The sequence below is a fragment of the Aethalodelphis obliquidens genome, unplaced genomic scaffold (genome assembly GCF_003676395.1).
Source record: "Aethalodelphis obliquidens isolate GAN/ISIS:26980383/991018 unplaced genomic scaffold, ASM367639v1 scaffold33, whole genome shotgun sequence".
Taxonomy (NCBI): domain Eukaryota; kingdom Metazoa; phylum Chordata; class Mammalia; order Artiodactyla; family Delphinidae; genus Aethalodelphis; species Aethalodelphis obliquidens.
This window is the reverse complement of record NW_020837977.1, coordinates 13,289,909-13,317,265: the sequence shown is the minus strand read 5'-3', so window position 1 is coordinate 13,317,265 and position 27,357 is coordinate 13,289,909. Positions and strand designations below refer to the sequence as shown.

Here is a 27,357-nt window from a genome sequence, read left to right as displayed (position 1 = left end):
GGGGGAGGGATGGTTGGAGCGGGAGAGGCAGGGTGAGGAGTGAGGCAGCACAGCGGGGTGAAAAAGGAGGTAAAGCAGATGGTAAAAGACCAGGAGGAGAGATGAAAAGGAGTTGAATGGGGAAGAGCCTGAGGAAGGAGCAGCCCCCTGAGAGGGGGGCAAGGGGAGGGGGATGGTGCTGGCTGGGCCTGGGGACTGAGACTCACAGGCAACTTCACAAGAGCCCGAGGAGATGCCCTGGGAAGAGCTGGGGGAAGGAAAAGGGGATGGAGAAAGGAAGTGGAGAAGGAAAAGGGTAGTTGAAGAAGAATGGGAAGCAGGAAAGCAGGAAGGCGAAGGAGGGAAGAAAGACAACAGCTAACAGAGAAGGTGGTAACCTCCTACCTACCTGAGTATTTATCATTCCTGAAACTTACAAATCACGCTGCATATAAATACTATTTAAAATTTTCATATTCTTGCTGAACTCCAGTGAAAATACTCTGTATTAATAAATCATTACAATTCATATTACACATATACATTTACCTGATACACGATCAATAAGTTAATAAAAACAGACGTTATTACATCATATTTTTATTACATATTGTTTTAAAGCTTCATCTTTTAAATTTCGAAGCATGAGACGGGTTCCTCACTTTCAACGAATTTACTTGGTTGAGCACCAATAAATATAGTCAATGGCTAAATGACACATCTTCCCCAACCAGAGCAATACCAAGTTTTCTATGCCCTTCAGCAGCAAATCACGATGAAGAATGTTACCACTTCCTGGGACGCTGCTGCAGCTTCAGTTCTTTCTCTTCTCGTTGCTCCCCTTTGCTAAGTGTGCCTGTTTGGCAGAACTTCTCCCTGCTTTTCTATCATCTTTGTCTTTGGGTGCCACTTTCCCAGAAGAATCCTTGATATGCGTTGATTTTTTCCTATTTTCCTTGGCTTTAGTACCTTTACCTAGTCCCGCTTTCTCCTTGTCTTTGTCCTTTTTAACCCTAGGCGACTCTTTCCTGGAGACAACTGAATCCGCAATTTTCTTCTCCTTCCGGTCATCCTCCTTTTCTTTCTTGCCCCCTTTCCTCTCTTCATGCTTACTTTCCCTCCTTGACTCAAGCTTCTCTTTTTCCTTCTTGAGCTCTTCTTTAGTGAGTTCTTTAACTTTCCGGTTTTCCAATTAAAGGGAAAAATGTTTATTGAAAGTCATCTCTTAATTCATAGACAGCAACTTAGTGCAAAAGTATTGTCTTTTTTTCTATCTCCCCACACACATGAAATGATCATTCAAAAAGTGACTTTCATCCACTAGTTTTAAATTGGCTAAAAACAGCTGCAAACCTCTATGAAGTATCAGCTATAAAAGAAATGCTAGAAACTTGCCATCACTTTCCCAGCTGGCAATATAGTATGATTTGCCTCAAAACAAGGTTAACATGCAATATTAATAAAATGAGTCCAGCCATAAAGGCAGCACTTTACACAGAGCGTTAACAACTCACATGTCACAGCTATGACAACATAATTAAAGGAACACTGACAACGTAGGAACAAATTTTCCATAGCTTGCAAGTATTTGTACAAAGATAATTTAAGTCTTTAGCTCTCAACAACAACAAAAAAAAAAAAAGTCTTTAGCTCTAACAAAAAAAGTATGTCCTTAAAATATCTGTGCTTGCATTCCTTGGAAACAAATATAACGCACAAATGAAAAGTTAAATACCATTTAATTTTCTTAGTTTAGAAAAATACAATTTCCATGAGTACAAAATTTTAAGTTTGTTATCTACAGTGTCTAAGATGACAAGGAGAACTTCTTCTCTGCTTCTATTCAACATTATGAAATCAGTATTCCTTTAAGTATATTTCCCGTTATTTTACGTAGAGCCACTCCAAGCCAACATCTATGCTGTCCATGCTCACAGAAGAGAGAACAATTAAACGGAATATACAGGTGATTCCAAATCTCACGTGAGGTGCTGCTTTCAACCTGCTTTACATAAAGTTGAACACTGCTGCTAGCAAAAGCTTTGAATTTCACCTCCTTGATTCCTCATTAAGAAATCATACGAGAAGCAAGGTGTTTACTGTATAATGTAGCATTTAAGCAGAAACAAAAAAGAGAAAGATTTCTTTAATATAATAAAACGTGGAAGATGTTTCTGCCCATCAGAATCATGTAAAACTCAGAGTACAAAATGTTATTCGATTCTTCCTGACAATTTTATTAAAACCTTGTAAAAATACAGAATAGAATTCATAAATCATCAACCATCCTCAAAGTCCTCATTCTTCTCCAACGCCGTTCAGAGCAACATGGATAAGTAACACTGCAAGAGCAGAAGGCTGGTGCGATGCTGGCACGTGTTACTTTGCACACAGTTTTTAAAATATTAAATCTTTAATGTTGAATTTGCCTCTCTAAATCAAGGAGTCAAATTATACTTTATTGGCCATTTATTTCATAATTACTTACGTAAGAATAAAATGGTAAAAATTCTGGTTTTCTTCCCGGGAATTATTCCGGCGGGATATCAAAGTTAAAACATTAAAATTTCCTAATCTTAAAGTTAAAATACAAATCACAAAACCCTGTAAATCACATAGTAAAAGTCTCCCCTGTTAATGTTTCACCAAAATCCAACTACATACAATGTGCCAAGCACTTGAACACAAAAGTATTACAAGTTTATGAAGAAAAGCATGCACTTTCCCCATGCCCCTCTCCCTAAAGTACAGAAATCTTTACAGTGAACGAGAAAAACCAAAGGAATACAAAATAAGGCTGCAATAATAAGCTGTTAGCCTATACAGAATGGTTGACAGGTGTAATAATTTTTAATGAGTCAAAATATCAAACACAGCAAATTCTCTACCGGCATAATGAAATCTAAGTTTTCATTTTACTGAAAACTACAAGTGTGGTCCCACTAGCTTTTATTGTGCTCTAAGACAGCATCATCAGAGCTTTTGGAAAAAGGAAATCAATCATTGATGAACTCATCTTTATTTCCAACAGTACCTAAAAAGTTTAGACTAAAGAAAAGTTTTAGAAGGTAGATAGGATGTATATACTGTAAATTTAATGTGTAGTTTAAAGACTGTTCCGAGGTTTTGATAATCTGAAAATTACTTAAAACTATAGGCCCGAGGCAGAAAACTCTTTAATGAAACCTTGATAAAACTACTTACAACCAAAGGTGCACCCAAAACCAAAAAGCAATAATGTTTAGCATTAGTAGCTGCATCTACAAAACATTATCTATAAACTGTCATGCATTTTCAAGCATTAAACTTGATTCACTCAAGGCTAATTTGAAAAATAGAAAATACCTTTAGCCTTGGTTTTTCTCTTGGCTACCCCACCAGGTCCTTCTGTTGGTGTTTACAAGATGAAAATATGTTACAAACAGAAAATATTAAGGTAATTAAAAAGTATCTATAAAATAGTTTAAATTGATGCAACTATTAAACAAATTTACTTAAATTCACCATTAAAAAAATACACTCCTGCAACATACAAATATCTATCATTCATACGTCATTTTAGAACCTTACTTTCACTACCTATAACCGAAAAATGCATTTTAAAAACATGATTGATTTAATCAACTTCACAACCTGCCTTAGGTCTGAAAGAATTGATGGCTTTAGAAATGTCTAATTACCACAGGAAATGGCATTTCCCTCTCAGTGGTGCCTGGATGTCAGTGGACTTCTGATTGGACACAGATGGTCAATTACAAGCACCAGGGGTGAAAGGACCTGGGGACCTTATTTCCCTACTCAATTATCACTGCCACTCAAAAAAAGGATAGTATATTTTGATAGAATTTTACTCTTTACTGTTTGAATAATCATGGCTTTTCTCCCATAGTTTCAAACTTTCTTTATAAAAAATTACATAAATAAGAATTATACCATTATGGAGGTATATACTAACTTTTTTACTCTTCATCTAGAAACTCTGCAAAGGCTTTCTATTTCTTCTCTAGGCAAATGAAAGTTCTGATGTGTTTATTTTTAACCTTCTAACAAGTATCAGTACCACATACCTCGCCGTACACTTTTTCCAGCCAGCCTGTACTTAGCATCCCAACCAACTGATGTTCCCAATTCTATCTCCTGGTCACATAAATGTTATTTTACACTCACGTATCAGCAAACTTTCCAAAGTGGCATTCCAGGCTGCCAATCCATTTCCTGGGGACACCAGGGTAGGAGGTAGGGTGATTTCTGCTCATCCCCTGTGGAGGCAGCACCATGCACAACCTGTCACCTACAACTAAGGTCTGAAGTGTCCCAAGAAAGCCCCTCAGCCCTTTCACACCTATTCCTGCTGGAAACTGTGGAAGCCCCTCGGTATGTTTCTCAAAACCATAATCACACTCCCACTGCCAGTATGAGATTTTTTTACTCCTGTTCTGTTGTTTGAATCACCCTCCACTCCTAAATCTCCTCCCCTCTCTCTGTTCATGGCAAGTTGTTTCCATCATATGAGACAGTTCATTTGAGAATGGCAACTTATTTTGGTTGAGATATCATCATTGTCATTCTGGAAAAAAAGTGTTAGTGTATCTTACCAATGACTACATTAAAAACAGAAACGTGAATTAACTGTTCCCTGTGGCTGTCTGTATCTATCCAGTTACTCGACATGCATACATAACCAAAACCAGTGTGTGTGTCTAACAACTATTTTCACAGACAAAGCCCAGTTCTTCCTTAAACTCTAGAAAAAACAGCATACCACCGTGGAATACCGAACGCTATCTTGGACCACTCCCCAAGAAAGTTTATTTAGGTAAAATGTCAAACTTATTCTTGCAATGACAACTTTTAAATACATGGGTATTATCCAATGTGCAAAAGAAATTAGCATAACGCATTAAAATACACTTTTAATGGTGCTAATGTCCCCTCCTGATGGGTATTATCCAATGTGTAAGAGAAATTAGCGTAACGCATTAAAATACACTTTTAATGGTGCTAATGTCCCCTCCTGATTCCTGCATGTTCTTGACTGGGGAGGCCTGGATTTTCCCTTAAAAAGCAGAATGGTGGGAATCAGACTATCCCCCTACCCCTCCACTATTATGATATAGTCAAAAGAGCTATATTGATGAAAAGGCTAGAGTTAACATAAATAAGCCAACATATTAGATCAACATCAGATTAGCTGATCAGAAACATGAAAATATAATAAGTACTTGATTTAAAACTTTTCCAGTTTGGGTATAAATCCCTAAAGTGATACAAATTAACAATGTGCCATTGTACTATATAAAATGCCAAAGTATCAACCTAAGCTGTCTTTTCTGAACTTAAAGAATATATTCAATCATTTTTCAATATTTTTGACATGACAAAGACTGAACTAATAATTTAAACAACAATCATCATATTGTTGATTGTTGTATAAACAGAAAGAGTATAAACATGAAACAAAGCACAGCACTTGGAAAACAGAAGGTAATACAGGAGCCTGTAAGTAACAAAAAAAGAAGGGAGAGTCAAGAAAACGCAGGGAATGAATGAATAGAAAATGCAGGATTCTAAAAGTCAAAGTAGCGGTTGTAGAAAGGAAGGAATGAACAAAGGGTTAGGATGAGGACACTACTGAATTCTGTTTGTTAGTAAACGTCCCATATACAGTTTTACAAGGAGTGTAAGAGGCGGTCACGTTAAAATGAGAAAACAGGTAGAAAGAAGGGTGAGCAAAACCCCAGGGTTGCTCATCACCGCCTCTCTTCCCTCCTTAGAAGAAAACTGATCATCTATGGGGTTTCCCAAGATTCTCAGTGGGCAGAAAAGGAATAAGAGTTTGAAGAATTTGATCTGCATTCCTATGTTTTGAGGGCTAGGAAACAAAGGCATGTCTAAGGGTAGAGAAACTGAGTCAGCGGGAGAGAAAGGAGGAGGCCAGAAGCAGGAGGTGCAGACACAGGGCAAAGGTCAGCTGCTAAAAAAATGACCAATGAGAGAGGAAAGAACGATTCAAAACACTTCTCAGGGTAAAGAAATGCTGTGCAGAGTAGAGAAATGATAATGGAACCCAAGCCATTAGGATGTGGCTACGGTCAAAGCGAATGGCAAAAAAAAAAAAAAAAAAAAAGTAATCACCATGTTGTTTACTTCTTTTTTGCCCTGTGCGTTTATTCTGATGGTTTTAAGGTGATTACTGTTAATAGCTAAGTTGACTATTTGGTAATCCTTACACAGAAATTGGGAAAAAGCAGGTCTTATATACCTCCTTAGAGCCTGAGGGTGCTGCCTAAGGTAATTGACATTATTTTGGCAACTGCCTCAGGGCCACTATCCCACACACATTTTCAAAGTGAAATGTTCTGTGTGTAATTAAAACGCTGCATCATGGTTGGACCTGCGGTTTCACCACAATTTTAGAAGACTGGCTCCATTATAGAAATCCAAGTACTATAGCTGCTGCAGGCTTTCAGGAAGTCCGGCACAGAATTGGTCAGCTGAGTATCATGTCATACTTAGGTCATCCCAGTCACTCCCACCATCCCTGGTGAGACCAATGAGTCACTCTGAGCCTCAGTTTCGAAGCTGCCTGCTGCCCTGTACGAAGCATCATAATTTATTTCAACGTTGACTAGAGATGAGGCCCTGAACGCCTAAGAGAAGATTCTGCGAGCTAGGCAGACTTGCTCTAGAACATAAGTCTAGTCTTGGCAAAACGCAAGTCAAGACGCTACACCATTTTCCTTTTTATTTTTAAATAGATGGCGTAACGATATTATCACAGACGTTTTTGAAAAAAGGAAGCTACAAACCTTCCAACCCTCTGGGATGAGGGAAGATCAGAACATCAGAGGACTGAAAGACTAAAAGTTTAAGAAGGGATTACATCCAGAGACTGAGAGCTTGAATAAAGATAAAATCCAGACACAACTACGAATGAGATAGCAGAAAGATCATGCGAAGACCTCAGCTAGCACAGGTCAGTTTATTGTCTGAACTTCAAAGTGTCATTTCTCTTGGAAAACAAAATACATCCAATAATTTTTTTCACTTATTTAAGCTGTTTAAAAAAATAATCAGCGTATTATTATGCAATAGGTAACTCCTGACGTTCTCACTCACCAGGACTAACCCCAGCAAATATTTCATAAATAACCTATGTTGGGCTCAGCTTTGAAAAGGGATTCAAACGCAGCCTAACCTGACTCCCAACTTCAGACAGTTCACAATTTAGTTAATATCTACTCCTGTGTATTACAGAGTTATGGCAACAAATAACAGCACAGTGTTCCATCTATCGGCTTGTGATAATAAAGTCTGCGTCACTGGATTTTATAAAAGTGCTCCAAATATGCATGGTGATCAAAGACATTTCCACAGCTCAAAACACAGAAAACGTTTTACTTGTTTTATAGACCAGAATCTGATTTCGAAAGGGTTGCTGAGTATCAAGCCCCCAAAGGTATAACTGCCAGGTGTTCAAGTTCATAACTGTCTATTCTTCTATCTGCCTTTACTAATACTTCAAAGTTATAAACGTCAGGCCAAACGAGGAAACATTTTGCCCCGTCTAGCTAACCGTAAATGAAAACAAACCAGAATTCAAGCAGAGAAAACAGTTTTTCTTACACGCCTGGATACAGCTCTATAAGACAGGGAGGTAATTTCTAGAATAAAGAATCAAGTGAAAAAGGTGAAAAAGCAGGATATCACCCAGCACATTAAGTCCAAGGCATCTGCATGACGCAGTGAGCCGGCAGCTGGGCCTCAGGGATTTAATAAGATCAGCACCCAGAAGACACCTCTCCAACTGACTTACACGTCACCCCTCACATCCCAGGGGAAATAAGAGCTGAAAGAAACTAAAGTGCAGAAAACAAGTCCCCTGAGTGCCACTTCCTTGTTTTGGTACCAAATTCCAGAGAACCCGGCGCCTTTTCAGTTGGACAAACGGCACTTTCCTCTGAGGAAGGGCAGCTCGGAGGAGACAAGGGCATCTGAACTCAGAGCACATTCCTCAAAGTGCCTTTGGTTGTTCCAAAGCGGAAATGCAGAGTAAATACACTACAATGTAAAATTCACCATAAATAAACATTCAAACGTACAGATTACATTTTTAACTAAGTTTCTAAGCTTAAAAGACACAAGCTGGGAAAATATTTCTATGATCGAACAGAAAATTACACAATAAAGCCTTAGAAGATTAAGAATTGTAACATACATAATAAACAAAATGTAAGCAAAGCAACTTTGTTCAGCTTCAAAGCACTCTATACCAGTTTTGCAAATAACTTTATTTTCTCACCAAAGCAAGCCTTAGGCACAAATTGAAGGCAGTCACAGAAGTCAGGGGTTCACCAGCTACCTGGATTTTACCTTCATCAGAGGCTTTTCAAAAGGGCTGATCAGAAGGGATACCAAAGAAATGGCAAATTATAATCTCACATCCTTATTTTTCACTTACAAGAATACAGCATAATTAATTTCTGTACATAAAATGTGCATTAGTAGCATGACAAAAAAGCAGAGCCTGATGAGAAATTAATGATTCCAAACATTTTTAATACACAAATTTAATTATTTACTTCTCATAAACTGATCAAACATCTTCTAGGGTTAGTAACAATGAAGCATGAAGAAACAAGACTGCCTTAAAAAACAAATCTCAGACATTTGTCTAAGAGAATTTCTCTGAGTGAGACCTCAGACTGCTTTTGAATTTAAACCTAATGAGCTCTGATATGTCACAGTACTCAAATTCAAAGTGCAAGACATGATAGATACAGGCAAAGACTGCATAAGCTTTCAGAAAGAACATTATTAAATCATACTCATTTGTTCCAAAATATTAACATTCCAAAATCAGAAGCTTTGGACTGTCAGAAACATTAACAGAATGAAACATAGTCCCTGAATAATCAGGAAAAGACAAACTAGGGTTTTAATAGTTATTTAAGCGTTAGGAGATCACTGTCCAATGTACAACACATGTATCTATTTCCAAAAGTAGCTACTGAATAATGCTTTTTTAAACTAAGATTAGCAAATTGGACAGTTTTCCCGACACATGTAAATGCTGAGTCAAGGGGGAAGTTGATGTGCTTCCAGGGTTCTGATTCGAGACTTTTACTTTCAGGCTCTCATTTTGATAATAAGCCTGCAAGAGCGAGCTCTAAAAAGGAAACTAAATTTGTCATATTCCCTTCCGAAAAAATGGGTGAATAATCTACTTTCTGAAAGCAACTTGATTAAATGGGAAAAAATAAGAATAAATATTTGAAAAGTAGAAATTATCATAGTTAAATAAAATGTTAAAAAATGCAAATATTTTCCAATTTTAAGCTCTATAAAGAACCAAAGCTAGGCTAAGTTTCACAGAGGCTCAAAGAGATGTAAAAACATGAAACACCACTCCCAAAAAGGGCAAAAGAAATCAAAGGTCTTGGATCTTATCACTCTTAAGCTATAAGAGCTCTGTTTGAGGTGGGAAATGAATGAAATCTCATTTTAAGAAATGCATGTTACATATGTCTAATACAATTGTTTTTGCTATCACTGAAGCAAACTCATTTTAAATGAATTGATTCAAAGGTGTTTTTAAGGTTTTCTAACGGCAAAAATTGATTCTCCTAAAAAGAATTACCACTTTAATAAATTTAATTTACAAATATAAAAACCATATATACCTAAGCCAAAGTTGATGGTCAATTAATAAGGTAATACAGGAAAAAATGGAAAAAGACCGTTATTTAGGATGAATAATTTTAATATGTACAACATTATTTAAGATAACATATTGACATTTTCCTTCCTGTGTAATATGCCTCCTTTAAAAAAAATACAAATTACTTTCTCTGGATGTCTATTTGGAAATGAAATTTAAAATAAATTTTGCTTTCACAGACAGAAAGGTTCAGACACACTACTATCTGAATATAGTAACTGAACTACCCTAAGGCAAAAATATGAGGTTATTTTCAAATTATTTTAAAAGCACCATTAATACAGAATTTTACACTGAAATTTGTATTAACCTGTCTGACAAATCAACCTAAACAAATTACAATTAAAGAAAAAAATCAGCCTTTTAAAGGACCATCATTTTACACATCAGTCATGTTAAAGAACAACAGAGAAGCACTGAATTTATGTATCATGCTAGAAATATTTTTATAATTAATTCCACTATAATCATCTTAATGAATAGCGTGTTAGAAGGACAAGCAGCAAGGGTTAATCACAAAACAATGTGCTATTAAGTTTCTGAATTTAGTTCAGCGAGTACATGAGTTGAAACAAAACGATACAGAAACCAATTATACTACCAAGAACATCATTCTCAATGCACTTTGTGGACCAGTAGGAGAATGAGGGGGTACCGCTTTCCTCAAGTGGGAAAGCCAAGCAAGGGACTAGCTAGGCGCTGTACTGGGGAAAAGATGACACAGTTGCCTTGTATTGTCCGATCGCAGCTGCCCCACTGCATGTTAAGCCCTGGATGAGCAAAGGAAAGAAAGAAAAAGGAGATTTTGCTTCGGGGGTTCACAAGCCAGTGACTTCAGTCCCTGCATCAAAGTTACTGGTTATGTAAATCCAAGATGACGCAAGTCTTTCCCTGAACCCCTTCATTCTGTGACGTACCATCAACGCCATCTGTGGTCTCGCTTTCTTCTTCTTCTTCTTCTAGCATTTCAAAAGGAGTCATTATATCATAGAGAAATGAGAGGAAACCATAAAACCAATCTGAACTTTCCTCTGCTAAAATATTAAGGACTTCCTCAAGAGAATCAATATTTTCATTACTGCCATCTTTGGTCAGGCCTACATAAGAATAAAGGAAGAGAGAAAGAGAAAATAAGGAGAGCAGTTAGGTGGAAAAAAGAAGTTGAGGAAGAGTGATCTCAAAAAGGATGTGCATCATGGTCAAGGAAGTTTACAGAAAAGGTATTTTGGAAAATAAAGAAATCGGTTAAGATGCACACCTTACAATCAACTCTCAATCATATGGACTAAAGGAAAAGCAATTTGACCAATCCTCACCCTTCCTACCAGCCCCTAACCGGGTTTGCCTTTCTCTCATCAGAGAATTGAGAGCCAAAAAAACCACAAAATTGTATCAGCCAAAACAGACTGACCAACTTCAACGGGAAAAGTGAGTGAAAGTCGTATGAGGATAAAAAGACACTTCCGACAAGCCCCACATTTGCCCGTGGAGCACCCAGATATTATCGAGAGTTGATTATACAAACACTTACATATATCAATAAATATTCACTGAAAATAGAAATGTTCATTTCCTCAAACTTTTCCCTTTAGGAGCTGCAGTTAGTTTAGGAAACTCTGGAATTGATATGACTAGCAGGGTAACTGTTCAGCCTCCACAGATGGGCACCAACGTGCTCAAATTATACCAGATAAACAACTTAAATTTTAAAACTAGAAAATGTTAGCTCTATAATGCTCTGGTTACTGACTTGTGGTCCTGTCATTCTGACCAATAATAAGAGTCAGCTATTAATAACAATTCGCTCAGCCTACCAATATGAGATGTGATCAAGGCCAGTCACCTGCAACAGGAACATTCCAGAGTTCTGTCCCTATCAGCTCACGGAATTAGCTTCTACTGCAAAGATCCCAGACCCCCATATGGAAAGAAAACAGTGTATATATCGTTTTTATCATTTGTTTCTTCCCTGTGAAGAACTGGCTTTGGGTAAGACTGGTCTCTTGGGTCCAGTAGGTATCAAAGTCCACCAGTAGAACTGTCAAGTTCTATACAGTAAGTTCCATAATTTTGAGGAGAAAAAAAAAAAAAGACAGGCTGTGAGAAATATGCACATCTACGATTTTAGAGCTGTTCGGATTATAACCACCTAATCTGGTATTTCTGGCTTTGACAACACAGAATTTGTCCACACAGCGTAACTACCAGCAATCAAGATTGGCAGGTAAGGGATAATAATAAGACAACTAGTTTAAAGATGATAGTGAATTTTCCCCATATTAGTCCATAGAAGAACTACATTGCGCCATTCTTCATGCGTTGGGGGGGAAAAACCCCACAAACTTCAGTCGGTATTTAAATTATTTTTTGACCAACCCAGCATGTTTCTTCACTGAACTGAACAGTTGACAAGTGCTGTGAACAGAGATCTGTATTCCCACCCAAGCCCCTGTGGGAATAACACTATTTCTTCTCCTTGTCCAAAAACTCTACAGCTGTATACTTAGAATAAACATTTTTCTTTTTCTCCATTTTCCGATACAAGTACTTCCAAGTATTGAATATAAAATACAAAACTTTACCACCCTTCAGCATGACAGGATGAAGTATGCAACGAATATGCACAAGTATTTGAGCAAAACTGATTACCCAACTATGCAACATTTTTGTGGTTCTTAAGACAAAAGTACTAGTCCAAAGAGAAAAAGAAAATATGTTCTGGGTTTATAATTCCTTATCCTCTAAGAGAAGGCCTGAACCAAAGAGCAACATGTGCCTGCCTTTGGGCAAGATCCAGCCCTCCCTTCCCTACTGCTCACTCAGGCATCTGTCAAGTCCACAAATGCTTGTCAAGGCTCCAGGGACTGCCTTCCCTTTTGTTCTCTGGCCATAGCTGGTGGCAGCTAGGTGGAAAAGGATAACTATGTAATCCACAGGTGGTGTTACTCTAAGAAAATGCTACTCAGAATTTAGTCCTCTTTCCTATGGATTTATTTGGGAAACACGTTTTCAAAGAATACATTATGAGACAATGTAGCTTTCAATCATCCAAACCAAAATCAAAGACATTTTAGTTTAGATAACTGGGCCACAAAAGTAGGAAGGAATGTAAACAAGACCAGGCTTAGAATATTTTCCAAGTATACTGTCAGGGCCGTGGCCAGAAGTAATAAACTTAATGATGCCTATTGATCTTGATTTACTCCCAGATTTCATTCTCTTTATAGTTCATAAGAAAAGCAAACTTTGAAATGTAAAGGAAATGTAAACATGAACGTGTACATTTCCTCAAATTGATCAAATTTAGATATATGCAAATTTAAGACTCCAGAAAGAAATACTAATGAGAGAAATCCAAACCTATGGAAGTTCAGCATAACTATTACCACACCTGCCATGCCAAGCTCTCCCCCAATCTCTGACTTTCTACTTTCATCCCTCCCCAGGGATTCCCTCTGCCTTAATCCAAGGCCCTTAACCTTGAACTGCTTCTCCAATGAGAACGTACCCCAGAGATCTGGCTCCTTTTAGGGTACACACTCACTGAATCTGCTCCCCCGTAATCTCTCCCTGAACATACAGAGCCCAGCAAGGCCAGAATTTCACCTGGTTCTTGCAACCATCCACCAGTAATAGAGGCACAACTAGGCTACAATAACCTCACAAAGTAGAAAAGAACCTTAGTCATAAAATTCAATTCCCATCAAGGTTGTATTTCATGCAGAGAATTCAAACACTACAGAATAAGGTCAGAGGACAAACAGCTTACATTAGTTTCTTTCATCTTTACCAAAGCCACAAGCCAACTGCGAATTTGTACATACAGTAAAATAGTTTATCTTAGCCTTTGTGCAGTTAATAGTCAAATGACCAAATGAACACTCAGATTCACCAACTGAGTTCTGTCTCCAAGTATATGATTCTTGCAAAAGGAACAAGTTACCATTTGCCCATACCACATATGTGGCTACCCACAAATGGTAATGTTCTAAATTATAATGAATTAAACTCTTAATGGTTGCTTAAAAATATTAAGGGGAATACATTTTTGAAATCTAAAATACTAAAAATCAAGTTATTAATGTAAGTTTGCAATAGAAATCAATGTGTGCTGTAGAAGAAATAACATGTTTTAATTTTTAATAGTTGACATTTCCTGACAGACCAAGATAGCTGATTTTAAGCACCTGCCCCCTTAAAAAAATCAACAAATACAGTAGATAAGTAATATTATTTCTAAAAATGAGGCAACGGCTCACATGAAGTTATTTTTAAATAAAAAGCTTTGCTATTCAGAATCTGTCATTTAAAGAAAAGTAACAAAATGAAGTAACAAACCACTTATAGGCATGCAAATTAGCATCATTCTGAAATAAGGTCTATATAATCTTCTTTCTTACGCAGGCCTAGGATTATAGTCTTCTGAGAATTTACCATATTTATAGAAACCCAAATTTAGATATATAATGTCAAAATTGTATAGAAAATTCTACTACGGTTAAGACAGGAAAAGTAATTCCATGGGTATAGGAAGCTTTCACTGTTAAGTAGCAAATATAGTTCTCACTGAGCAGTAACAAGAAAACAATGTCAAAATTAAGATGTTTTATTACACTTCAATACAGATGTATCTCCCATTTTTTTCATATCCATAAAATATACACAAAATTGTGTGTCTAGGAAGAATCTGTGCCATTATTCTATTAAGCTTAGTATGTAAACCTTGCCATATTTGTTATTTTTCTAAAGACTTTAGTATGAAATGTTTTAATGCATATTACACTACATACTACAACAAAGGAAAGGATGCTGTTTAACAAGCAGAAATAATATCTCACCAGGCCAGATTATATAAAATTTGCATATTAAAATTAGCACCATCCTTTCTAGTATGAGACTATTTTAAAATTAAATGAAGGAATATCACATCTTTATCTATTATAAAAAAAACTCAATGATAAAGACGGGTAATTCTGGTGATAAAAGAGAAGGGTCCAAGACTTAAAAAAAATCAAGAAACCTGGCCAAAGACTACTAGTTTATATTTTAATGTTACCTTTCAAATAGTCATAGGACATTATAAGATGTTTACTACCACTATTTTATTTCAGAATGAATTTATGTAAGCCTTCAGAAATTTACATTTTCAAATGGACATTGAATTATGTCAAATGATGCTAAAGAATGGTCACCATTACCATATGTGAAAGCAGACTAGGACATTATCTACATGTTCAAATGTTATGTTCAGAATATAAAGTGCTTTAAATCTAAAAACACATATGAAATTATATTACTTATATCTGTGCAGGAGCTATATACTTATCCATTTGTAACAGTAAATTGAAATGTGAGAGTTTATAGAAAAATAATTAAGCCATTCAACATCCCAACAAGAATGAAATAAATGATTTAAGTGGGAAAATATCTTTCATAAAATGGAAATGACTGACACAAACATTACTAAAGCTAAAATATTGGGTTGGCCAAAAGGTTCATTTGGCCAACCTGATATTATTTTGCTTCCAACATTTTAGCACCACTAATTAAAAAAAAAAAATGTGTACTTGCCTAATAAAACTTTGGCATCATCTACATCAAAATCTCCATCACCATCAGCATCATAGATTCCCAGTTTTCCTATAAGAGGGGAAGGAAAGACGGATAGGGGAACAAAAGGAAAAACAAATTTAATAAGGTGTTACTATTTCTTACAGTCCTGCATATCGGCCATTAATGCAAACAATCAATGCAACTCTTTGCTCCTTTCATCCTTAAAAGCCGTGCTAATGATAATCTCACTTAAAAATGAAGGCAGTTCACTTAGAGATTGAGGAAATATTCACCTAACAAATCTAAGAAATATAACTCAGATAATATTTTCTTTAAGGGCTTAACAATACCCTGAGATTTAATCATTTCAGAGTAGTTTTTTTTAACTTTACTGCTAAAAATATTTTAGGTAAAATTTTCAACATACATAAGGAATAATACAGATCCATTTCTAACAGTTACATGAAATTTAATGTTTCTAAAGTATAGAAGTTCCTCACACCATTAATACTCAAAACAAAAGAACACCCACTGAGCCTCAAATAAAGACCATATATAACATCGAGTATAAGGACTAAAAATAAGAGGATGATTAATTTTACGTTTCATAATAATGATTTATGACAGAAGCATCATGAATCAACCTTTAAAAACAGACTTCTGGAAATAAAGTATGTAAAACTGGCTTTTTGAAACTACAAAGGAAAACTTACACTTATCCTACTTAAAAATGTAATTAGCACTGGCCACCTACTACTAAGAAAAAAAATAAGGCTTAGAACAGACAAGCTGAGAAGACAATACTAGCAGACTTCCTCCTTCAAGAACAGTAACTGTGTATTTTAACTTTATCATCTCAGAGCACTATTCAGCATTTCAAATATAAGTCAAATACATTCAGTTCCCTAAAAACATCCTAAAATCAACACAGTTTATAATTCATCATTGGACAATGGCTGTGAAGAGACTTATTAATTTAACATTTTAAACAACAATATTTTAAATAGCAATATTTAAACCACATTTACAAATACAGCATCAGTACTAAAACACCAGTTGGCAGCACTGCCACCATTTTTGTTTGTTTAAGCAATGCTTTTATTTTTACTTATTTTTTTTGAATTTTAGAATTTTATTTTTTTTTTTATACAGCAGGTTCTTATTAGTTATCTATTTTATACATGTTAGTGTATATATGTCAATTCCGATCTCCCAGTTCACCCCACCACCACCATCCCCCGCCACTTTCCCTCCTTACTGCCACCATTTTAAAATAAAATCTAAGTTAACTCCAATAAAGATGTTAAAAAAAAAAAGGAAGTTAAAACATTGCACAACAGCAGGAAGATCTTTGGGAGTAGAGTTGCTATGACCAACCTAGACCCTCCCAGAGCCCTGTTCCACTTAGGAAAATATTGTTAACCTGCTATGTAGAAGTCTGATTGACAAAGCACATACACGTTGAAAGTGACAATAACAATAATAATGTAGACATAAGGAAGTTATCATTTCTATAGCTAAGAAAATATAAGTGAAAAGCGCTGGTCTGCAGTTGAGGCTACGTATAGCACAGAGTTCAAATAACAATAAAAAGACAGAAAATACTATACTTTCTCACAAATTTAAGAGGGAAAATTGGTCCTACCACTTACATTCTCTGATGCAGGTGATAACTAAAATAGTAGCCCAAGGATGAGGTTTTAGAGACTAACACAAGTAGACTTAAAAGGCATCTCCAATAGCCTACCTTGAAGTACCTCTGATAAGTTATAACGGAAGTCCTTTGCTTTGGCTGCATGCATACAAAAACACGAAAATTGTTACTTGAGCTTACATGTACACATCTTCTAAATCTCTTCTTTTGTCTGATAGACTTTGCTTCGCAACATCATCAACATAAGTTAACAAAAGCACAGACCTACTCAGAAGTTCATCTCCAAACTAAAATTCTTCCTCTATCACTCTTACCAATCTACTCGGAGGCACTTTCCTCGAAGTACAATAATAAAAGTAAGAAGCTTTAACAAAAGGCAGATTACATGTGTGTTTTGTTATTCTTTGCCTTTCCCCCCGGAAAGATGGCTGGCTATAAACTAATAAGTAAAGCAAAAGTGCAGAACGGTCTATGGAAGGGAGGGGATTTTCCCTGTGAGACTGTACATACGGAGAAAAGTATGCATTTTTTTCAGTGAAAAGGTCCACATCTTTCACTGGATTATTAGAAAGGAAGGCCATTTACTCACAACAGCCCGAAAGTGGAAATAACCCCTATGTCCATCCATGATGAATGGATGAGCAAAATGTGGTGAATCCACACGATGGAACATAATTCATGCATAAAATGGAGTAAATACCAAACCCTGAAAACATCACACTAAGTGCAAAACAACAGACACGAAGGGCCATGTATTGTATGATTCCATTTATGTGAAATGTCCGGAATAGGCAAATACACCAAGTGTATTAGTGCTTGCCAGGAGACAAGAAGGAGAGGGGGATGGAAATATTCTGAAATTAATAATGATGACAGCACAAAATTATATGTTAAAAAACAGTGAACTGTACATTTTTACATATTTACAATATTGAATTTTATCTCAATTACAAAAAGAGACTTGGTCAGGTGAAACAAAAAAAAAAGTATGACTCCAAAAATTATAAAGAATCATGAACGTAAAAAACCGTGAAAAACTGCAGTGATTATGGGGAGAGAAAAGGAAATGGAGAGGAAAGGAAGACAACTATCAGAAATAACACAGCAACTTCCTCAGAACATCCTACAGGCCACACCTACACATGCACATGCACGCACACACACACTCACATCCACACACAACAGTGCCAACAAGGACACAGAGGCGTGTGCTTGGAAATGATCTCTTCAAGGCAGGGTCTTGCAAATTGTGTTTATGATCCATTCATGGGTCCTTAAATAAATTCAGTGGCTCCTGACAAGTATTTTAAAAATTCATAATACAACAAAATAGAATAGAAATTATAGAGTACTGCATGTCGCGAGAGTACGTACTGTTAAAACTTTTTGGTGTGATATATAGACAATATAAAGCCTATTTTTTTCTATGACAGATCATGTTCAAAGAAGTTGAAAGTACCACAGCAAGGTAACCCTGATAACATCCCCTTTTGTTCCTTCCCTACTGAGAACCACTGAGAGGCTACAGAATTGACAGTACCAATAAGAAACAATATGAAAATCCTTACCCAGCACTTCCTCGTAATCAACAAGATCAAACCAGACCACAGCTACCGATGTCCAGACTCCGAGCAATGCAATGACCATAAACCACGTGAAAAACGAACTTCCAGAAAGTCCTCCTTTCCTCCCATTCTTGTGTCCTCCATGCTTTGTCTCTGTTAAAAAAATAAAACACACGGACAATGTCATTATATAAGAAGAAAACACTTTATTGAACCTCTTTTCACTGAAATATTTCTCCAGGAATTTGCGAGTACTTCCAATGGTAAATCACTTCAAAACTATCAATAGTTTTCACTTAAATTCTTAAATCATGTTACACAAAATAAAGATTTTAAAAATGGAAAAGACTATGCTTAGCCTCAATACCACATATGTATGACCCTAACTTCTAAGTAACGAGAGAAATAAACTACTAATGGGCTAGCGATTTTTTTTAAATAAAAATTGATATGTGTATTCCTTCCAAGTGCTTTATCTAAACGACCTAAATATAACCTCCTTCAAAGTTCAGAGCATATCAACAACTTAAAGAGATCATAAATGTAGCCAAAGCCTTTATTTTTCCTGTCGCATTTAGTTTCTGTAGAATCTTGAAAACTGTAACTGCTATAGAAGAAGCTCCCCGCAAAACGCTTCATATTCTTAGCCAGAGACACAGAGATAAAGGAAGGAAACTATTTATAGGAAACAGAGGTCAGGGAAGAAGAGAAGCCAAACAGTGCAATTCAGTCCACCTCCACAAGATCCACCGGGACCCAGGGGAAAAGGGAAAGGTTTTCATAATTGGTCTCGACGTAGGATACAGTTTTGTAAAGTGCTGTCCACCAGAAGTGTCATATATCACATTTGATATGTTTAATATACTTTATACTCTTCTGGAAATACTCGTACGGCCAAAAATAAACAAAAATAATGATAGCCAAGTAATATTAAGAGAAAATGGTCAACAATGTCCTTAAAAGGACCATAAAACTCAAATTTCTCTTAAAAAGGAATATGATAAATATTAAATATTAATAAATAAATTAGAAGAATATGTCATATCTCAACATGCCCTTTGGGAAAAGGAAAAATTTATCAAGCAAGTAGGAAAGTAGGATGCTATCTTCCGCTGGTGGAGCACATTACCTCCTCTACGTGCATGCGATTCTCACAAGGGTCCTGTCAGTGTTTCTCAAGAGGGTGTTTCTGGGTTTAAACAGGACAATTCTTCATCCTGTGCGACTGTTCCTCACACTGCAGGGCAGCTGGCATTCCTGGTTTCCTCTGGTCCCACAGGTAAGTAGCTCCCAGCGATTATGACAAACAAAAACACCCCCAAATATTTCCAAGTGTCCACTACAACACTGGGGGTAAATATGGGAATAATCATCTCTGTTTTACAGAAAAATGATGAAATGGTTCACCCAAAGCCACCAGCATAAGGTGGGTCGAGCCAGGAATAAGCCCTGACCTCTATGGTCCTGAATTCCTTGCTCCATATGAATGGGCCAAATTACATGATTTCAGATACCTCACTAGCTCTCATCTAAAACCTGCTTCCTGATTCCTAAATCCAGTTCTAATTAGGGAATACTGGTAGTAATTTTCCAGTGGGTTAAGTCAAGAACATACTATCAATTCTTCTTGTTAAAAAGATATACATATTTTTTAAACCAACCACTAGATCAACTTTTCAAAAGGGGTCATAAAAACTGAATCAGTCTTGGAGTGTGTACATTATGTTTGTGGATATACACACTCAAACATACACATATTTACTTATATACCTATATTTAAGTATATAAATTGGTGAACTAAAATAAATCAAAATTCCTTCTTAAAGAAAAAGTCAATTTCCTTTTCTAGTGTTCTTTAAATATTAACAGACCCATCAATAAGGGCCAGATCTATAAATAATCACATGGTGAACTTACAAAAGTATGCTTTACCAAATAAGATCCAGCCACCTGATTTGTTTCTTTTCTTTTTCTTTTTCCTCACATGATCTATTAAAAGTCTAAAAGCTGGCTATATAAAAACATAACTTACACATTTAAAAAAATACCTGCTGGGCACAGATCACAATGTTACTTATTAAATCCACTTAAAATAGGCTCCACTGTTTTATTATCTGAACATAGTCACCAGAGTGGAGACTGGGTGAAAACTGTCTGCAGTGCTGGTGAGGGAAAATGATGATTTCCAAAGTTTTATGTGTCTTAAAGGATAGAAGTTATACGAAGAACAATATAAAATAAAGCACCACTATAATTTTTAAAAAGAAAAGAAATAGCTTCTGTGGGAAGGGGAGCGCCACAGATTCAGTAACAGTGTTGTATGTTTAATTTACTGAACTTCTACAAACATGAAGACATTTTTTAAGACTGTATTTGAAAAAACCTTTATTTCTATACAACAAATCAATATATGCACATTACCCATTTGTATAGAATACTAACTATAAAAAGAATAACGGGGCTTCCCTGCTGGCGCAGTGGCTGAGAGGCCGCCTGCCGATGCAGGGGACACGGGTTTGTGCCCCAGTCCAGGAAGATCCCACATGCCGTGGAGCGGCTGGGCCCGTGAGCCATGGCCGCTGAGCCTGCGCGTCCGGAACCTGTGCTCCGCAACGGGAGAGGCCACAGGAGTGAGAGGCCCGCGTACCGCAAAAAAAAAAAAAAAAAAAGAATAATGCCTTCTAAATATGGAACTATAATAGTGACTAAGGATGTTCCTCCCTTGGCTACTTATTACCTAAGAATCAAACTTAAACTTTTTATTTAAAATAAGTGCTAAAATGGCAGGAAATCTGGGTTCTTGTCTTATCTCCTCTTGGACATTTTGTAACTGATTACCAGTCTCTTGTACTGTTCCTGATTAACTAGAAAATAATAAGGCCAAATAAATATAGTTCAACATTTTATTCATTCATTTAATGTATTTATTCAGCACATATGTGCCAGACATGACTCAGTTTTTTACTCAATAATTAAGTTTTCAAAATGTGTACCTCAATAAAAGTACACCTCAGATGATGCTATTTGAAATAAGCTTATAAAGAAATAGCTAGTAAAACAAAATAATCATTTGAATTCCAAGTCCAATTCTTTCTCCATTTCTATCTCTTTCTTAAAACAGAAACAGAGGGGGGAAATTCCTGAGATTCTCAAAAGGAAAGTATCATTTATCCAAGTTGATTCGTAATACTCGTCTAAGTTATTGACCTGCAACACCAAATACAAGTAAAAAGTGGAAATGAGTTTTAAAAAAAATTATATAAATGCATATACCAAAACAGACAGAAGGGATTAGGAGGGTAAAGAGAGAGAAAACCAAAGACAGTAATGAATACACCTTTACCTAGAATCTATTCCCATTTATTTTAGACATGATGCTAACAACTTCAATCAAGTTTCCTAACTCACTGCACAAAACTAAAGAATAGACCTTAGAGACAGCCTCCCCCAAAGGAGTTAAAGCAACAAGTGCTGATGGAGGGCAGGCCTATAAAATGTCTGAATACAGCACGAGTAGACACAAGAACCTGAAGAGTGGCAGGAGGCCATTTACGATTGATGCTCACTGGCAACCCTGACTAGTCCTTAACTATTAAACTTACAGTCCTTAACTATTAAAGTAATCTTTAGTACAAGGTAATCATGATATCATATTCATTCTGTCATTACACTATTGTTTTAAAACTGTTTAAGAATGCAAGAAATGTACAATAAATTCTGGAAAGATTTTCATTTAAAATATTTTTTTTATTAAATGGATTTATCGCTTAAAAGGTAAACGTCAAAAAAAAAAGAGTAAATGTTATTTAGCTAGAACATGAAATAATTAGCATTATTTTATCCATCCCTTTATAATGTCAAATACATGAGGTGTTACTCCAGTAGTATTAATCTTTTTACTGTTAATATTTACCAATTCCATAAAGGAACAAAACAGTAAATTATAGAAAGGAGTCTTTCTTGAGACATCTTTTCTAGGGGAAACTTTTTAATTGACACTAAATAGCACACTCTTGGTATGTCACTTTGTAAATATGGTGTACCTAGTCCCAAAGGGCAGATCAGTTTCTGTCCAACTAAACTGAAAAAAGCAGAGTAAGATAAACCCTTCGAGAGAGTTTAAAACTCCCCAAGCACACCTGAAACCAGTACTGTGTTCCAAACATATTCTGGAAGAACATCTAGTAGTTGTCCCTCTTTTCTAAAATCAGAATAAATCTAAGAATTTTCATTTCATTTCTGGCTCCATAGTCAACCTATATAGTCCCAGGGATTAATAAAAAAGACTTTTTTTTTAATGAGGGTTAAGAATATGGCAAGAACTATGTGATTCATTTTTTTTCCACATTGACCCATCAAATCAGAAAACGCTCTCACATACTACCGAACACAGAAAATTACCATGGTGATCAACGGAATTAGTCTCCCCAAAATGAAGCCTGGGCTAGGGACAATCGGAAATTTTATTTATTTGGTTAGAAAAGGGAAAATAGAAGATGCACCCCCAGCATCTGAGCACAAGTCAGTTACTTAACTGGAAGTACAACTAAGTGAATTACAAATAACCATTGATGAGATTTGGTAAGCATTATGCTGGTGATTTCATATTTATACACAAATTCTACTCATTTAAAGTTAACATAAAAGCAATTCATCAAACTGGTAATTTTTCTACATTACAAAATGTCCCCCTTTAGGAGCCATGAACTGTTAAAAGTGGGTCAGAAGTAACAGCTGACTTTGCCTCACTATGTACGTTAAGCAATCCATGAAGAAGAGGAGAAACGCCTTCTAAGAGAACTGAAAGTCCGCTAGATATCTCCTATTCTTCACGGCTCCATGGGCCACTTTATCAGAAAAGTCAAGGAAGCCATTCTAACCATTTATTTAAAACAGTGTTCAAAGCAGAGATACTCATACTCTCTATACTAATAATAGAATCCTTCCAGCCGCTGCTCGGGCAGCTGAGAGCTGGAAGCAGTCTTGAATATGTCTATTTTATTTTTCTTAAATACATTTTCAATATAATGAGCCAATATAGCTTGCCTTCAATTAAATGAAAAAACAATCTTAACTTACAAAGAAAAGCAAAAACAAACACATACAAAAATGTAAACCAACACATCATTAAAGAACACTTGAAGGTTAATGATTTGATTTGAAAAAAAAAAAAAATCCCAATGTCTTTTCTTTGCATTTATTGCCTGCTTCACAAAAATTAGGTCCATTTCCACTTATGGTAAGTCTCTGCTTGAGCCAACTAAGTGTGCTCGTTAATACAAGAAGGGACGTATAAAGCCCTTAAATTTCCTATAATTTTACATGAGATCTGAATGCACACAATTCTTTACGTTCACTGTAATTAATGTCTAAGACCAAGACAGACAACATGTTTATTTTTCTGAAGTTTGTAAAATGTGGTCTCTGGTACTACGATACAATAAAAGATATTCTAAGTTAAGACACTAAAACTTAATATTCATATTACAGACAGATTAGTCCATGAAAAATTAAACTATTTTGAGACATCGAGGTCTCCAGAAGTTCAAAATAGAAAACGTAGAAGATGCAGTCAAAGCACTTAGCCAAAAATATTTGAACAGCGCACAACTGAAAACCAAGCTAAAAATCGTCGGCTAGATCCCAAGTCACTTTTAACCCAAACAATAAAAATATACCTTTACCTTCTGCCATTTTGATTTCTTCAATCCATTTATAATATATATGGAAGAAAAAAAACCAAAGCCCTATGAGCAGGTATCAGGCACACCACAGGCCCTTCGTTACTAGAGCTGTGGACTGGCCAACAGCTCCTTGGGCAAGGCCTCTAGAACTGAAATTGGACCTGACTGCAAACTCTGCTCACCAGTTATTTTTAGAGGCCTTTTCCTCATGGCCAAATACTGCTAATCACTCAGGCTGAAATACTCTGCTAACAGTCCGACTGCTGGGATTCCTTTCTGGGTTGGTCCTATCCGCCAATTCCAAACCCTAAAAAATACCAGGCATGCTGAAAAAAAAAAAGGAACAAATGCACTGCCAGTTTGGGTGTTTTGGGATTCAGTCTTGAATGGTTTTAGCAAGTACCAAATCATTCAAAACTAAAACAAGTCTTGCTATAAAATGTGGGCCCCAGCCCTGCAACGGCTTAAATTGACCCTTCGGAATCTAATCAAATGCCTATATGAAAAGTCCATGACATAGTTTGTTTGAATGAAACAGAACCCTAAATGGTAAGAAATGGATTAATGCTCTAGAATTCTGATTCACAGGCATTACCATCCCAAGACTAATTCCCTCAACAGCAAAACTAAAGCAACAATCAAAAACTTTTTCCCTAGGTAATTCCGTGGTTAGGACTTGGTGCGGGGGCCCGGGTTTGATGCCTGGTCAGGGAACTAAGATCCCGCAAGCCGAGTGGCATGGCCCCCAAAAAACAAAAATGTTTCCCTAGAGAAGGAGAGAGAGAGAGAGCTGTGAAGGAAGCATGGAGTGAGGAGATAGGGAAAGAAGGAACTCTTCATCAGTAAGAGTATCACCTAGGAAACACTATCTCAGGGAACTGGAAAGCCATTGTACAACCGTATTCTGATTTTCTTCATCTTCCCTCCAGTCCCCTCTCCAAATATTCTCTCTGGGGAAATAAAACCAGCCCAATTTATTTACTGATTTAAGATTGGCAGCTCACAGAATTCATCAGAGCTCTGATCAGTTCCACTAAATCAATCTAGCACAAATTGTCTCCAGAGTGAGGCAGCAACCTTTCAAAGTTCTTTGTGAGTCTTAATTTTTTCAGTCAAACAATGCTTCACATGCAAATGAAACAGTTAAATGTTCTGAAAAGGAGTCAGCAACCTAAGATACCAGTATCTGATGGCTCAGAGCTGGGACAGAGTGAACAGGGCAACTGGGACAACTAATCAAAACTGACCAGGGTCTTAGGTGTTCTGACCAAGAGCCATTCCTTTCCTCAAGGATCTGTCCCACTGAAGTCGGTGCCTGCTACAAGGTTGAGTAATGAATCATCTGTTGACAGGGGTTTAAGATAGATGACCGACCAGCACACAAGTTTACTAGACAAATATTTCAGAAGCTTCTTTTGTTGTTTTCAGAGGGAGAGGGAAAGTGACAAGAGGCCCTTCTTGAGAGCACTGGAAACCAAGCCACCACACTTACACGGCGGGTAGCCGGCTTCAGACTTAGGAGACCTGAATTCAATTCCAGCTCTTTCATTACCTTTGATTTTAAGGAAGTCATCAAACTTCTGGGCCTCGACTTCGTTGCCTATAAAAAGTGTCTTGGGGACTTCCCTGGTGGCGCAGTGGTTGAGAGTCCGCCTGCCGATGCAGGGGACACGGGTTCGTGCCCCAGTCCGGGAAGATCCCACATGCCGCGGAGCGGCTGGGCCCGTGAGCCATGGCCGCTGAGCCTGCGCGTCCGGAGCCTGTGCTCCGCAACACGAGAGGCCACAACAGTGAGAGGCCCGCGTACCGCGAAAAAAAAAAAAGTGTCTTGGCACAAATGAGGTGTGCAAATATTTGTTGAAGTCATGCATGCAACACATTTTGATTGAATCCATCTGGACTCGTGCATAAGTCTCCTCATCTCCAATTCACAGCTCTTTTCATGATCCTAGCCTGCCACCAAGACTGCAGGGGCTGCTAGGGTTTCCTCTTTCCCTTTATGGGCCTGTACAAGGCCAGCTGCACCCTAAATTCTGGGTCTGGGGCCAAACACTGAACTGAGACAAGAATTACAGCTACTAAGTACGGGTATGCCTCACCACTGAGGCTCCTTCCACACAGCTGCAATTACTACTCCTCCACAAATCTTTATCACACATATTCACACATCCTAGAGTTAACCTACTCCTTTGTTTTTTTGCAACAATTTTACAGTTATTTCAATCAAATCTCTTCCCTCCTCAATTTTGCAATAATGGCATACCTGTTATTCTGGATAGGGTGATTAGGATGAATGAATCTCTCTGAAATAACATTTAATCCATCACAGTGCTTAAGGAAAAAGAAATCCTGATTTGCAAGTAACTATTTCTTATAATAACAATTCATTTTTATGATGGGAAATGTTTATAAAGGCTTTTAATTAAAATTTGCATATTGCAATCATATTTTTAAAACCCTAGCAAAGAGAACTACAGTAGTATTAACTATTCCTTGTAGTAGCTGCTGAAACTGATAGCAAACTCCTAGGTCCAAGCAAAGACCAAACTTCTGCAATGTGCTCTACTACTCTCAACCTGACACAACTGGAGACCACAAGAGTCAAGATCTATGTCCACGGAGTCCAGCGCTCTCCCTGCCTCCCAAACTGACCAGGTGAAAACCCATCAGAGTTCTCATGAGGTGACAGTGATGACTCCCTCCACTCCCCCAAGCACCCAATCAAAAGTGCTGCTCAAACTTTAGAGTCACCTGGAGGACTGGTCAAAACAGATGCTGAGTCCACCCCAGAGATTTTGATTCTGTAGGTCTGCAGAGGGGCCTGAGAATGTGTATTTCCAATAAGCTCCCGGGTAATCTGATGCTGCTGGTCTAAGGACCACACAGAAAGAGAATCACTGCACTACTGCCTGCACTAGCCATCCCTAATTCTCAGGGTCTGGAGCAGGGGAAAGGAGCTCTTGCTTTTACCAAGTTCCAGACCATCATTCCTTACCACCTAAAAAAGAAAAAAACAACAGAACCCTGTTCCCCCAAGGTCCATGCTGTCCAATTATACTACCCTCCACCTGCCCCATCACTGTCATCACCCGTGTGCGGTGACCTCTCCTCTCAGTGAAACCTTCTTCACCTCAATTCCAGCCATAACCATGGGATTTCATGTCCAGCTGTGTGGCCAGCATGTCAGGTTCTCTTTCCGTC

General features: G+C 37.1%; 1 protein-coding gene across 7 annotated transcripts in view; it reads right to left on the bottom strand.

The window, feature by feature from the left end:
* ASPH (aspartate beta-hydroxylase) overlaps window positions 1-27,357 on the bottom strand; it is a 386,751-nt gene that overhangs the window by 332,895 nt on the left and 26,499 nt on the right. For 6 of the 7 annotated variants that reach the window (XR_003437357.1, XR_003437358.1, XM_027128027.1 and 3 more), the window contains exons 2-4: window positions 18,476-18,625; window positions 15,272-15,340; window positions 3,325-3,366 (exon numbers count right to left, since the gene is read on the bottom strand). Coding sequence is in view for 5 of the 7 variants with exons in the window: in XM_027128027.1 (XP_026983828.1) it covers window positions 3,325-3,366; window positions 15,272-15,340; window positions 18,476-18,625 (261 nt within the window). In the remaining 2 variants the exon portion in view is untranslated. The remainder of the gene's footprint in view (window positions 1-3,324; window positions 3,367-15,271; window positions 15,341-18,475; window positions 18,626-27,357) is intronic. The other variant, XM_027128024.1, reaches the window with a different exon arrangement.